General features: G+C 40.3%; 1 protein-coding gene across 1 annotated transcript in view; it reads right to left on the reverse strand.

The window, feature by feature from the left end:
* Positions 1-15359, reverse strand: part of fbxl17 (F-box and leucine-rich repeat protein 17) — a 222157-nt gene that overhangs the window by 14150 nt on the left and 192648 nt on the right. Inside the window, exon 10 of the mRNA XM_006789829.2 lies at positions 10186-10328. Coding sequence (XP_006789892.1) covers positions 10186-10328 — 143 coding nt within the window. The remainder of the gene's footprint in view (positions 1-10185; positions 10329-15359) is intronic.

The following is a 15359-nucleotide window of genomic DNA, read 5'->3' on the forward strand; positions in this document are numbered from 1 at the left end:
TGTATCTTTGTTCACAGCTCTAATGTTAAGCAAGCTGTCACAAGAACTCTGCTCCAATAAAAAATATTTATAGGATGGTTTTTCACAGTTACTTGCAAATCTAACAGATGTAATCAGTCCCGCTAAAAAATCTTTTGACCACTCTTACTACAAGCATCATTTACCCATTCACAAAAATGCTTTTGTCAATGCCCAAGTACTTTTCTGCTAATACACACATACACAGACAGGCAGGACACGCAGACACGCAGCCCCTTCCTTGGCGACAGCCCCACCCCATTCCTCAAACTTGGCTGGATGTATATTAAATTTGAAACGCCGGTGCATTCAGTGATGCTTGTTACATTGTCATTAGCATTAAATACCCAATCCATAACTAACACAGTCAGACACTGTGCCTGCAGGCTAAAATGTTCTGTGATAACCTACCGTCGCTGCCTCTGTGCGACAATGAGGAAAAAAGAATGTACTGTTAGTTACTGCCCAAACACCTATCACATTTGGCAACTCCGAGTACCCCGAGCAAACCGACTGTTGTCTACTGTCTGCCCATGACTCCATGAGATTATGTTGACCTCAGCTGTAGTGAGTAAACAGCACAGGATGATGGAGGAAGCGGAGGGCGAGGAGACAAAGAGGGAAGACAGACGAGGGGGCTACTTGAATGAACTAATTGAATGAACAAAAGATGTCCGCAGCATCCAAAATTCAAACAACCTTGGTTGTCCTTACTCAGAGAAGGAGGAAAAGGGAGATGAAATAAACAGACAAAAAGATGGGAATGGGGTAAAAAAAAAACAAAAACAAATAAAGAAAGTAAGGACAAGATAGGGAGAAGGCCAAGATGTGCATGGGGGTGTATGTGTGGCCAGGTGAGGTCAGGTTTACATGTGTGCTTTGGCTAGATTTTTGTTGAAGGGCAATTCTGAGATTCCCTTGAGCTACTCGGTGAACTCTGTCAGTGTCTCACTTTATTTCACCCTCTCTCCTTCACTGTCCCTTGCTCCTGCCCTTTAGAAACAAGATGAAGGGATGATCAGGAGGCGGCTTCAGTTAAGACCGCCAATCAATACAGCTCTTCTGTGTGGGATGAGACTCCAAGATTACACTGAAAATCACAAATGGCAAATGACTCTTTCAAACTACTTTCTCCACTTTGAACATTCAAGCCTGACCAAAGCCTTCAAAATAGGAACCAGAGAAGCTCCCTATCTTGCACTTGATAGTGTGCACGCAGTGGCTTTCTCCTAATTCCCTTTCGCATTAGAAACCTTTAAACTAAGGATCCCCGCTGTTCACAATAACAACACTCATCAAAGAAAGTTTTACTGAACTCCCAAACTCTCATTTCCTAAACGAGAGTTAAAATGCCTCCTAACTCTTCACCATACTTCATCTTTGTTTTCTTCAGTCCAAACCTCCAGGCCCTGAACAATTAGGCCCTTGTTTATGTCTGCAAATTGCTGTGCCGTGCCTATCAGTGTATAGTCCCTGGCAGCTGGATGCACCGGTGGAACGACCATATTGATTGGGATGTCTGTTCTTTTAACAAGGTCTGTCTGGTTGCTCTATCTAGGGGTACAGCAGTGTTCATACGTGTTCCCCAAACACCGCTCCACCTCAGTTCAGGTAATGGAAGCACACTTCAAAACTGCTTACACAAAACACTTTTTGGTGGGGCAATTTGTAAAGGGAATACCCAGTACACGCTCGATTGTTCCATATTATCTAATTTTCTTATTATTTTCTCTTGGTTTCTGTCATTTGTGAAATTTTTTGTTTAGCCTTTTAACCACAAGGCCAACCCTCATTTTACTTTCTCTTCTCCTCCCCCTCTTCTCATTATTACTATGATAACTCTAACTTTCTTCACCAGCTGTCCCTGAAGAGGCCAGTAGCAGTCAGTGTCATTATTTTCCATAGTCCAGCTTCATGCTGACTGCATGAGTTTGCTTCTGTCTCTGTTTCACAGCCTTGACTGCCCATTTGTTTTCACTCTAATGAAGTAGTGGAAACGTAGCTGGGGAAGAAAGAAGGGGAAGAACTAGTGAAAAAGGAGAAGGGGGACTAGATGGGGTTAAAAGAGAGGAGGAAAGAGACAAAGCACATGAGAAGTTTAGGGAGTTGACAGAGAAAGAGGATGAGAAGGAAAAAAAAGAGTACATTTGAGCAAGCTGTGAAAATGTTTCTAAAGAAAATATTCCACCGAGTCTGAATAAGATCAAAAATCCCCAAACGTGAGATATACAGAAAGAAAGAAGACACAAAATTTAACTCGCTGGCCAGGAGGGCCCATTACAGAAAAAAGCAACTTAACAGAGATATGAATACAGTGTCGAGATAAGAGCACACTGAACATTACTAGGCGCAGATCAGTAAAAATCTTTCTTCTTTCTCTTTCCCATGTGATTGGAAACTTCCTTGCGGTTGTACAAAAAAAAAGAAAAAAGTTGGCACTCACCTTCCACTTTAATTGGCCAATCACATACCAGCAAGTCAACCTAGTTCAAAACTAGCACCAGAATAGGAAAGACAGGTGATTTAAGTGACTTTGAATAAGTCATGGCTTTTGGAGCCAGATGGGTTGGCCTGAGAATTTTGGAAACTGCTGATCTACTGGAATTTTCCCACACAACCATCTCCAAAGTTTACAGAGAATGGTCTGAAAGAGAAAAACTATCCAGCAGCTCTCTGGGCGAAAATATTTTATTGACGCCAGAGGTCAGAACAAAAACACAACAGGAACTCAAATAACAACTTGCTACAACCAAGGTGTGCAAAAGAGCATCTCTAAACACACGTGTGGAAACCTGAAGCAGCTGGGCTACAGCAGCAGAAGACCACTCAGTTGTCACTCCTGTCAGCTAAGGACAGGAAACTGAGGCTAGAGCATACACGGGCTTATCAATTAAAAAAAAAAAACAGTTGCCTGATCCGACTTCTGCTGTAACATTCAGATGGTAGGTTGGCAATTTACAACAATATTAAAACAATGATTAATCCTGCCTCGTATCAAAAGTTTGGCAGGTGGTGATGGTGTAATGATGTGATGGATTGGCACACTTTGGGTTCCTTAGTCACAGATGAGAATCGTTTAACCGCCACAGCCTTCCAGAGTATTGATGCAGATCATATCCATCCCTTTATGATCATATCATACCCATCCTCTGATTCTGGCTGCTTCCAGCAGGATAATGTGACATGTCACAAAGCTGAAATAATCTCAAACTGGTTTCTTTGAAAAGGACACTTCAATCATGGAAGGGCAACTGACAAATCTGCAACAACTGTGCGATCCTGTCATATCAATATAGACCAAAATCTCTAAGGATACTTTCCACCAATTTGTTGAATCCATGAAAAATAAAGGCAGTTTAATGGCAAAAAAGGCACCAACCTGATACTAGCAATTTGTACTTAATGAAGCATGAGTGTAGTTATGTGGATTTCTGTTAGTTTAGCATATTATTGTGTGCTTGTGTCTCTGCCTAGGGCGGGAGAATGCTTTTGTCATATTCCTATAATTTTAGTTAAAAAAGACCCCTGAAGATAGTTTTCTAGTTACAGTCGTTGTGTGGATTAAAACATAATGTTGCATTGTGTTTGTGGAATGCAGAAAAATGATTCCTTCCCACACAGAAGATCTAACACTTAACAGTCGATTTACTGAGGAGCTGCTCTTTTCTGAGACACACAGATTGACACATGCAACAAAAAGGATTCATTTTTCAGAAGATTAAGGCACTTTTTCCCTGAGTCTGATTACTTTGAAAGACTGGCACAGTCATAGCAGAAAGAGGGGGAAAAAAATGAATTGATTTGATTATTTTGAGGCAAGTCTGGATCAATCGCATTCTTTCCCCTCGTCAGAACGGGGTCATTTTGCCCTGAGGGCAGAGGGGTGTAATCATTTGAGGCAGGCGAAGCACGCCATTTTCCCAAGCCTAGGGGTTCTGATTTCAATGCTCCATTATGAGCTGTGTTAACAGCAAATAACATGAATTCCTCTCAGAGAACACACACTGTTACACACAGACACGTTGCATTCGAGGGTGTATAAACACACTGTGACACAAAGGAAATCCTTCAGACAGAGCCCTTCTGAAGAAGGACAGAAGGGGTAAAAAGTCAGTAGGACAAAATGTATATGGTTTAGCCACTGAAGGTAGAAACTAGATAAGAAATCAAATAGATTTTACTTGCATCTGTGCCTGTGCTAAGTCTGTGTTTGAACAGATTTAAAAAAACAAAAAAAAAAAAAACAAAGAAGAAAAAATCCCTTGTATCACCCTAAATAGCAGTAGACACACAATTCAAGCTCCCCTGCTTTAAAATGTATACAGTACAGAAGCACGTTTGTATAAACTGTGACGAAGGAAATCGATCCTTCACACTGCTCCACATGAGGAGAGCCAGCTGGATCCTGTTAACAGTTCTTAAATGAATTCTACACTTTCTAAATCCGGTGACATTCAGGGAGGCTGTTACATTAAAATTCCCAGCGTTTTGACAATTCCAAACAAATTTACACAGGCTGGGTTGTGCTGCTCAGGCACTGAGCTGACTGGTTGGTCCGCACCATGTGTCAAGGTTAACACAAGATTGTGTTTGTCTAAGACTGACAGGACCCACTCTGAAACCTAACTCCATTAGTTAGTGTGAAAGATTGTGGGGGCAGAAGTTTGAAATTATGCTTATTTTGAATAGTTAAATGTAAATTATACAACCTGCCTAAATGTAATATTGACAAGTTTAGAAAAGCCCTGACGATGATCAGGGCAAGAAGAGGACACATCTAACGTATTCAATTTGTTCCAGCAAATGACAGATATTTGCACTAAATTTCCACAAAACACACATCCTGAACAAAAACCAAACACAGTCCTTGTAAGGGAAACATTAACTTGAATATTTGCAATATGTCCACAACACTGTAAACACAGCACGAGACAAGAAGCAACTAATAACATTAGCAGACCGCTCTGTGTAAGCATATATAACAATTTATTTTTTGGACTGAAAACATTCCTGGTTGGTATGTAAAGAAAAATAATTTTGGGCTAGGGAGTATCAAAAAGGCTTAAGCAGTCGGCTAATTTGTTAATGCTGGGGTTGTTTCTTAGGTTTGTACATTTATCAGGCCTCAGTCACACAGGCCTAGAACCACTGTTTCAAGCGAATAATGTGTAATTCCCCACCAAGTGGGTGGATTATTGCTGGAGGTTGCTGGTCGCTGCACCAAAACACTCCTTGCAGTTGCTAACAGTTTGTTTGCCGTCACCCATAGTTTGCATAGAATATGCTTAGGTTTCTTCAAATGTTTGCCAAGGACTCGCTGAACAACTGTGAAACTTGAAAAATGGTGACACAGATTGGAAACAGAGACCGCTTGTCTTCAAAGTCAGGGTTGTGCCTCACCCCTGCAGCTAACATGTTTTGAAGACGCAACTTTTACCCTGAAGGCGAGTGCTTTCTGTTTCCAGTTTGCAATGGACTTCTTGCATTTGTCTATCATGTATCAAACAGTTGGCAATGTAAAACAAGTTGTCATTTACATCAGTGGTCCCCAACCTTTTTTGCGCCATGGACCGGTTTATGCCCGACAATATTTTCACGGACCGGCCTTTAAGGTGTCGCGGATAAATACAACAAAATAAAACCAGTACCGGTACCGAAAAAAAAGAAGATTTATTCATAACACACGTGAAAAGACCCAGGAAAACTGAGTTAACGATAAAAACGATAACAAAATAACGCTGAAAACCGATAAAAACCCTGAAAACCATACATTTCACACCTGAGCCTCAACTCTTGTGGCCCGGTACCAAACGACTCACGGACCGGTACCGGTCCGAGGCCCGGGGGTTGGGGACCGCTGATTTACATGAAAACTGGCCAATTAAAGTAATCACAAGGAGGTTTTCAGTGCACCGTCACATACCTCTTTGTGACCAATTACCTGTAGCAACTGCTAGCAACCACTTGCCAACCGGTTGGGGAATACATATACAAAAAGCAACACTTTGCAAATACTTGGCCAATGAAAAATATATGATGTCTACTCTTACCACAGGGTAACATCAAACAATTAGAGAAACAAAACAGAGCGCCAATGGGGAGCAAAAAACCAGAGAGTTGTGACAGTTATCAAGCAGTGAGCGTAGACAGGGATTTTCATATTAGATGACTCTCTGACCGTCGTTGTAAGGAAACTTTTTTTAAAAAAAAGAGAAAACAGTGGTTTGACAACACGGTTGTACCTTCGACATTTACTTGAAGAACAATTAGTGATGTAATGTTGAAAAACCTTGAACAACCTATGAGCACAGAAGCATGTTTTTCACAGAAGTACTGCTGACCTTGTATGTTGGTCATTCACGCTGTCAACAATATGCTTCAAAAAGTGGAGAAAACATAGCTATGCCTTACAACTTATATTAAACAATGAAGATTTAAATAAAATGAGGCATGAGGAAAAAAATTCAAATGGATTTGTTAATATAAAGAAGAGATGCTGTGGCTGGGAGAAATTCCAACTTAAGTAATTTGCACAAGACTTTCATTATGTTCAAACCTTGTGGGATTGAGAGTTATCCCCCAGCTTCTATGTTTTGCCAGAAGTGCATTAAGGGCAAAGATTAGATTAGTTTGCCCCGAGATTGAATTGGACATGCCTTAGGATTTTACTGCTGTGATACACAAATAAAGCGTGATACAACATTGCTAGGGGCTTAAATGTCAAATGCATGCCAGAAAAAATTATGAGCATAATGAAAGCACTGCCTACAGTAACACAAATTTGCAAAGTACCTCAAAACATTGATTTGATTTATTTAGGAGGCGCAGTTTCAACAAACATTACAAAAACTACAATTTCATGCCAAGCAGAGGTCAAAGAATTTAGAATTGGTGCATGAAATGTTGATAACTTAGATTGTAAGACAAAATGTGTATCTTATTTGAAATATATATATATATATATAACAAAGAGAACTGAAGCACTATAACAGCCAAACGTTTGAGGCTCCAGTTATGTGGGGACAAACCCAATCGAAGTGACCTTGATAAAAATTACTAATCAGGATTTGAGAGACATGGGCTGGGGGGGGGGGGGGGGGGGGGGGGGAGCAGAGCATGGTCACCTTGTTGTCGTGTTGTGACTTTAAGACAACCACAATTCCTTTGTTCTGCTGCTTTTATTTCTTTTATTCTCTTTATAGCTCTCATTTTCACTCCAACTTCTGTAACATCACTTTTCCCTCTCTCTGAGCAAATTTTGTATTACCCCCATTCCTCTTTCTCTCCCTCTACTCCTGACCAAGTCCTAACCCTTTCTTGCTACCATAAATAGCGAGACAGCAACATCAAAGTAGTTTGCCTTGGATGGAGGCTTGTGTAACAAAGCCAATTTAACATAACCAGCATATCCTTTTGTTATCTGGGTTAACTTACCTTCACATCTGTAACCTGGATAAGTAGTGGCACATAGCTGAGTATCAACTTTATAAGTATTCGATCAGTGAGACTAAAGAACTACTAATTTAATAAAGTCTAGCCTATTTTAAGGCAGGGAGAAAAGCCAGTAAAAATGTTGACCGTGTAGGTTGACAGATTTATCAAATTTTACAACTCTACCATTACGACATGGGATAATCTGATGGATTATAATCAAATATTTCATTAAGTTCATGTTTAAAAAAGAGATTTGGTTTTTATTATTTCAGCTGCCGGTCTGGTGTTGTTTAACAGCCGAAAATAAAAACTGAAATCAAATTTAGGTTTGGACTAGGAGCAAATTTCTCATATATGCTCTGTTTTATGATCATATACTAATGTATACGCATGAACATTTTACACCCTCCTACTATTGTTGCTCAGAGTACTGGAGGATCTTTCAAGAACGGTGACATTTTCTGGAGAATTGATTGGTCAGTAGGCAGTGATTTCACACCTGCTGATCTCTAATCTAGAACCTTATCTGCTCCTGAGTAGGTTAGGCTTGCAAAATAAGTTAGCAAGGCGATACATCCCGGTAAGAAGGGAACCACCTTTTTTAAAAACAGGGTTAACCTTGAAATTACCTAGATAAGAGTTAATCCTGCTTTGTTGTACAGGCCCCTGGTCCTCTTCCCTTACAAATCTGACCAGCCTTAACAATGCGTACTCCAGGCATATTTTACTAATCAAAAGTTTCGGATATGAAAAAAGGAAGCCGGAGGATGTGTGGGAGGAGTAAGAATGCAGTAAATTTGTTGTGTGATTAAGAGCTGGCGAGGTACTTGACCTTGGAAACTGTCAAACTCTTCTCTCTGTTCGATTCACACTCCATTACAACTCTAATAGCATCAATTACTGCTTTATTTAGCTTTGTCATCCCCAAATTCTCCCTCCAGAGCGGAGGGAGAGTAATTATTTATCTTTTCAACCTTCTGGCTAAACCGTGAGTATAAATATCACGTCTGAAAAGAGAACTGGGTAGATAAATATGGAAAAGCAGCTGGAATTGTTCACTGGATGGGAAAGATATGAATGCATACGGTAGAGAAAAACTAAGAAAAAATGTTATTCCAGTAAAGATGTGGGTCATTCCAGAGCACAATTTTTTATTAGCACGGATGTAGCTATTGATTGTTGGGTCACTGAGTCAGTGAGGCAGTAGTGAACCGGATGAAAATGGAATTTAAGTGATCACTTGCTATGTAATGTAGTTAGTCTTTATTACTTATAGATAAATATGATAGATGCGCCTTCATGCCTGCAATAATGTGAACTGAGTACACTGTTTCATCACTGAGACCCTACATACAGGGTCACTGTCAGATGCTCATATATTGTCATTTTATTACAGTCTAAATAGATAAATATGATACACTGGTGTTCTTGTCGCACTTAATGATCTCAGTGTGTTCATTTTTATCATAGAAATCCATAGGGTCAAGCTTGAGGCCATGACACACAGATATCACTGATTTTATAATGACAAAATAAAAATGATGAGTTTCCAGCCCACTGAGCAGCCATGACTATAAATCTCTCCTCCCTCGTTTTTCTCCCTGCCAACTTGCACTTTTCAAAAGCACAGCAGGGACTTTTAAATGTGCTCCACCTAAAACCAAAATGAATACTGTAAAATGTGAAATGAAAGCTCATTAAACACACAATTATATTTACTATACTGAAGCCTGTCAGGATTGGGATGGTGTCCTGTGTTGTGCACTCTGCTACAGAACAAGACACCAGGTTCCCCAGTATCAGTACAGACTACAGTTTCTAGGTTAAGCCAGCTTTTCACTTTCCCTTCCTTGCCTGCCCTCATCCCACTCATGTCATCCGCGCTAAGTGGATGCATCTGTGTTACAGAAGCTCCACAAAACCAATTGGCGACGTGGGTGGAGTTGTTACCATGGCAGTAAAACTACATGTACTTCCATCAGGTTATGGGTTGGATGAGTAAGAGGCCAAATGTAAGTGTAAGGCTGACTTTGAAAAGACTGTCCCTCCTCACACCCAGAGGCATCTCAGAGCAGGTTTGAGACAGGTCATCATGTCATTTTACTTCTGTTATCACCCAACCGTGTGACTCATGTATCACACAGACAAACTGGGCACGGGCTGCAGTTAGATACTCCACGTCCCACATTCAGACGCTTTTAAATTGGCCCTAACCTGGAGCTTTTGCACATTCATGTCTATGTGTCTGACTACATCTCTGTGGTTGTTTATGTGCATTCATATTCGACAACCTTAAGATGGCAAAATACTTCATATACCACAAGTTTAACAAACCCCTAAAATATTGGTTTATAATGATCACTGATCAGGACTGCTTTACGGTAATACTTGGATTCAAACTGTTTTTGATCCCAGAATTTAAATTATTACAACTCTATTATGTATTTATAACATGCAATATTGACAGCAAATAGTTATTTTTGGAAGACATTGTTGTTTTTAAGAAAGTAATGGTGCAACTAATGATATCTAACTGAACATGTTCATTTTAAGTTCCAGCCGATAGTGTTCAGTTTTGTGTTTGTGAGAGCTTGTTTTTGTGAGAGCAAGGGCCTGAACTATAAAGAAAGATCAGCGTAGTCAGCGAGTTGGTTGCCAGATGCCTCCCGACCAGCCTTTAGGCTTGTGCGTACGGTTTCTAAGAAAGACAACGATATGAGTAATGTTCGTTACCTTGTCGCATCTCATGAGGCCCAAGTAGCGAAGGGACTTGCTGCTCTGAGCAATCTGTGTGGCACCCTGGTCCGTGATGTCTTTACACCAGCCGGCATCAACAGTCTCAATGGTGCTGCTGTACTGCCCTATAGCTATCAGAGCTGTCGACAGAGAAGGGGAGCAGAGAAGGGGAGGTGGGGAAGGAGGAGGGAGAGAAACAAGAAAACGTGTTAGTCTGACAACCTTTCTCATGCAAATGTGACAGCAGCGTCTTCCCACAGAGACAGAATTTGAAATGAAACCAGGGCACGTCATATGGCCAGCTGTGACACATAATTCTAGTGTTTACACAACACCTTGACAATATACACGCATGCCCACAAATCCTCGCATACACCCATGCTTGGTCAGACTTCGGCAAGATTCATCCATTACAGCACCGGCATGACTCACGGCACAGAAAGGGAACGACACCGTGCCAGAGTAAAGTGTGACTCCATGCCAGTGTATGATTTAATTTTGCTTGTGTGCATGTTTACTGCTGCCAGGGCAGAAACAAAATGCCAAGGTAAAGAGTAACCACCAAAAACAAATATCTCCCAGTTTCTCTGGGCTTTGTTATACCACAGAGCATTTGTGCATACACCGCTTGCTGCATATACGTAAATACACATTCACACACTTGTAGCGTATCTCACACGTGTTGTTCTTTTGATATTGTCTTCCTATGTTGACAAATTGCAATGCACAGCTGACAAACACGATGACATTACATTCGCTGTAATCTACGTGTAGCTCCAATGAAGGCATACTTTGCTGCATTAACACACAAACACAGACAGACACACAACAATCTTCCTCATCAATCTTTGACCCGTCAATTGTTGGGTAGATGGAGGAGACCTGTGCTCCACGAGTCGATTGATAGTGCTCCTCGGTGATCGATTGGCAGGCCTGGGCTTTGTTCTCCACTCTCACAACCATCACTAATGAGAGTGGGAAGGTGGGAGGAGGAGTGAGGGATGAGAGAAAGATGAAAGGAAGATGGTAAAGACAAAGAGAGCCTTTGACAGCACCTTCAGATAGTTACTTAGCCCTGATGTTGTTTTCTCATTTGCAGAAATCCATTTTACGTCAAACTTTTTTATAAACAAGCTTCCTTGAACAAGGAAAAATTTACCTGTATGAACTTTCACTTTGAATCGGTTCCTCCCGACTTTTTCACTTCTATGACCAGAGTTAAAAACAAAAGAAAACATACACAAAGCACTTGCGCGTGCATGTATTTCACTGTGTGTTTGTGGTACAGAAGCTTTTTTTCCCACTGGAGACAGGAAATGAATAATCTTATGCTTTTTTCTCCACGCTTTTAAACCCCTTTTCTCCTGTTACAGCCAGTGTATTGCACAGGCTTCTCTGCACGTAAGCACATGCTCCCAGGGACGAACTTGTGTACAGCATGTAACATATGTAATATATAGCTTTGGGTGCTTAAAGTACACCACATGTGGTTCCTGTTTGGGATCTAGCATGCTCTTGGATGCCATGCATAATAGCAAATTATGGCTAAACAGGCAGTAACCCCGCTTTGAAGCTACAGTGTGTTTCATATAAAACACACCATGGGGAAGAAGAGTCAGCAGACCAGATGGGTGAAAAGAACATGAAGATAGCATGTCATTTATTGACTAACGGCACCCTGGTAAAGTATGCTAAAAATGAAGACCCTGGTGTTTTCGTGAGTTCGCCTGAGCGTGTGAAAGATCGGAAAGACGTCGAGTGAAGGAATGGCTCCCCAACCAGTGCCCCTTGTCATGTTCGATTACACTATCCTAAATTTGATTACCTGGGCTTGGATCTTTCATCTTATGTTAAGACACACATATCGGTGCTGTTTAAACTCCCTTGCAGAGTCCGAGGAGATTTCTGAGGAAAAGGCAGATTAAATAAAAGAGGAGAGCTCCATAGCTCAACAAATCAAAGAGAACTTTGCCAACACACATTTCTGCTTCTTCCCCTTCAACTTTAATTCTCGCAACTTAAAAAGGTGGAAAGATAGAAGCAGACAGATGCATACCACTGTGAATATATAAGGTGTGCGAGTGACTACAATGTCTGCAGAACTGGATACACACACAAATATTAAGTCAGATACCAGTACTGATATTTGGAGGTTTAAAATCCGATATATCAGTCAATGTTTTTTTTTTCCAGACACACAAAACTTAAACAGATTTCCCAAGGATTTGCTATGAGTAGTTATTTATGAATCCTTACTACATTATTACGACTATTCAGTTTTAAAATAATCTTGTTTTAGTCAGCTGATCCGACTTTGCCCGGATCAGCTGATTGTTGAGTGTGTCGATGCAGAGTGCCTTCTAGTAAACAAACTATGCAACATCAACATTCATAAGACAGTTGAAGGGTGTTTCTCTCAACTCTTCCTCACTTCTTCAGTTTCCATTTATTGGACATTATAAATGGCGATACTGATATCCTGGGAAATAGTTAATACCGTCCGATATATCAGTCGTCTCTAATTGTCAGTGCATTACACAAAATAATGTGTTGCAGTCACGTAGCCGCACACCACCTGCTTAAACTGAATTAAAATGTTTTTCAACAGGCTCCAGACTTTTTAAAGAAAACATATGGCAGTCAGAAATAGCTGCGGGGAGAAACAGAAGAGCAAATGGGACTAAACGTCATTTTGTTAAGCTGTGAAGTTGGTAAACTGGAGAGTCAGATAATGCCTTTGTCAGAACGAGCCAAGTGTTAGGCTATTTAGACTTGTTTAGTTCTCTATCAACAAGTTCATCTGGTTGCCATTGCAGTCTAATATGGATGTGTGCGCCGTGCTTCTCTTCCTCTTCCTTTGACTCTCTATCAGAAGACTATAAATTTCAGCTACTCCCGGTGGCAAATGGAAATGATGACCACTTTTGAAATGACTAAAAGCTTTGAGTGAAACCTTTTAACTACAAATGAAGAGGTTTGTTCACATTGTCAGAGATAAAGAGTCTAAATAGAGCTTGGAGAATTTGTTTTGTAAGACAGTAGCCAAGTAACACAAAAAGATATGTTTTTATGTGTGACAGACTAGAAATGTAATTGTGTTTATGTGAAATATCTAACATAAAATCCTGAAGATTTAAGCACACAATAGTGGAACTTTTCACACAGATGCAGAAAATCAATCTATACACTGCTGATAAAACACTTAACATGTAAAAACCTTCACTTCTCAAACGGCTGACTGCTACATCAGTGTGTATTAGTTATGCATTAGCCACTGATATATAACACAGCATCTATTACAAAACCTTTTTTGTTTGTTTTTAGCAAATTGCCAATCTAAACATCATTTGATTGCAACAGATTTGAATGTGCGGAGAGTTTTGAATGTTCCAATCTTTTATATAATAGTGGGTAATCAGCACGTTGAACTGGCAAAGTTAAACACTTGAAGCTTTTATACTGAAAATTGTAAGACAAATATGCAAAACGCTGTTGTGTTCCTATTTCTACCAACAAACAGTGTGCAGCACCATTTAACCAAAATTATACACTCACTCAAAAAAGTTTTATTCACTTTTTAGGCTCATTTCTGCTAACTGGTAATTCGATTAATTGACATGTATCAAAAAAAAAAAATACATACAGTTTTCTAAAACTTTTGACTGGCAGGGTATAAGAGACCATAGGAGCAGGAAATTGTCTTTCCTGACTGATAATGATTTTCTGTCTAAGAAATAGATGAAGCGATATGCAAGAGAAGTTAAGGTGAAAAAGAGGTTGAAGAGTCAGAGGAGAAAAGAGGGGAAAATCCCATTCTGGCAGCGTGAGCTGTGACTGAGTGGTGACTACATAGTCACAGACAGTAATGAGGACACACTCTGCTGCCCTGCCTGAAAATGGCTTTAGGATGTTGCTTGTGTGTGCATGCGTAGAGAGATACTGACCTTAAATTCTGGATGTCATTCATTTTGAGCATAGCACATTTAACCAATCTTGACACAGAAGAAGCATGTGGACGTCACATTTACAACCAAATGCTTCTGTTTATTTAAGTTCTCCTGGGATTTGAAAAAACATATCTTCTTGTCAATCAATCACCAAATCAATCATCAGGTCAATACAAGGAGTGTCATGCGCCATTTAGTGAATTCAGGAATGGCATTTCTGTGTCGAAACCGCAGCCTTAACTCACTCGCTAAGACCTTTACAAATATTACAACTTTACCCACAGGCTCAACTCCCAGCCTTCAAGAAACCGCTGTGACAAATGTCGACCAAAGGTGAGCAACGCGTAAAACCGTAAATCTCTGGTGTACCATTAACTCCTACTTTATCTCCAGAAAGAGATTCATAACCTATTACTTTCTTACACAAGCTGTTATCAAATACCATGAAGAGCGGATTTATCTAAGAGTGGTTCTATACTAAGGTGAGCACACTCCTAACAGCAAGGTCAAGAACTGGTCAATCCTGTGATGACCGCAATGTGAGAGGAAACCTTCCTTAATCGGCTTATTCTCCTATCACTGTAGGCCTACCTGACCTCAGAGTTTCAGGGGTTAAGCATCTTTTACAGGCTGATTAGATATTCACTTATTACATTTTCCTAAATGATGGTGTGCCATTACTGCTATCTTATTGCTTTAAAGCCATCCCCCATGACTGCCTCCAGTAACCTTATACACCATATTTTTGCCTCTGATGAAGACAGTACGCCTATGAAAGATGTGATGGTAGGTAATGACTTACTGTGGAAGCAGTGTGTGCATGTGAGATCTGTGCGTGTGTATAACTATGGCAGTAGGAACAACAGAAAAAGGCTTATTATGGCTGATGTATTCCAGAGAGCAGAACTGTCATGTCTAATGTTGAAGACATTCACTTGGGCCTTTGTGTGTATTTAAAAACTTAACCTCAGCTTTGCCCTCTGCACTGTGCTGCTCAGTGCCCCAAACCAAAAGAAAACCCCTTTTCACTTCTCATCCATTTATACTGTCCAAGTTGTACAAGATGCAATATTTTTTTAAATGCTATATCAATACTGACATGCACTTTCAAGAACGAGGTCAAGTTAGTTTCAGCTATTTTGTACTGTCTGACAATTCACAAAAGAAAGGTTAAATAATGGCCAATAGTGGTGCTCAGAAATCAAATACAGACTTGTCATAACT

This window comes from Neolamprologus brichardi, chromosome 12 (genome assembly GCF_056152115.1).
Source record: "Neolamprologus brichardi isolate AB-2024 chromosome 12, ASM5615211v1, whole genome shotgun sequence".
NCBI lineage: Eukaryota > Metazoa > Chordata > Actinopteri > Cichliformes > Cichlidae > Neolamprologus > Neolamprologus brichardi.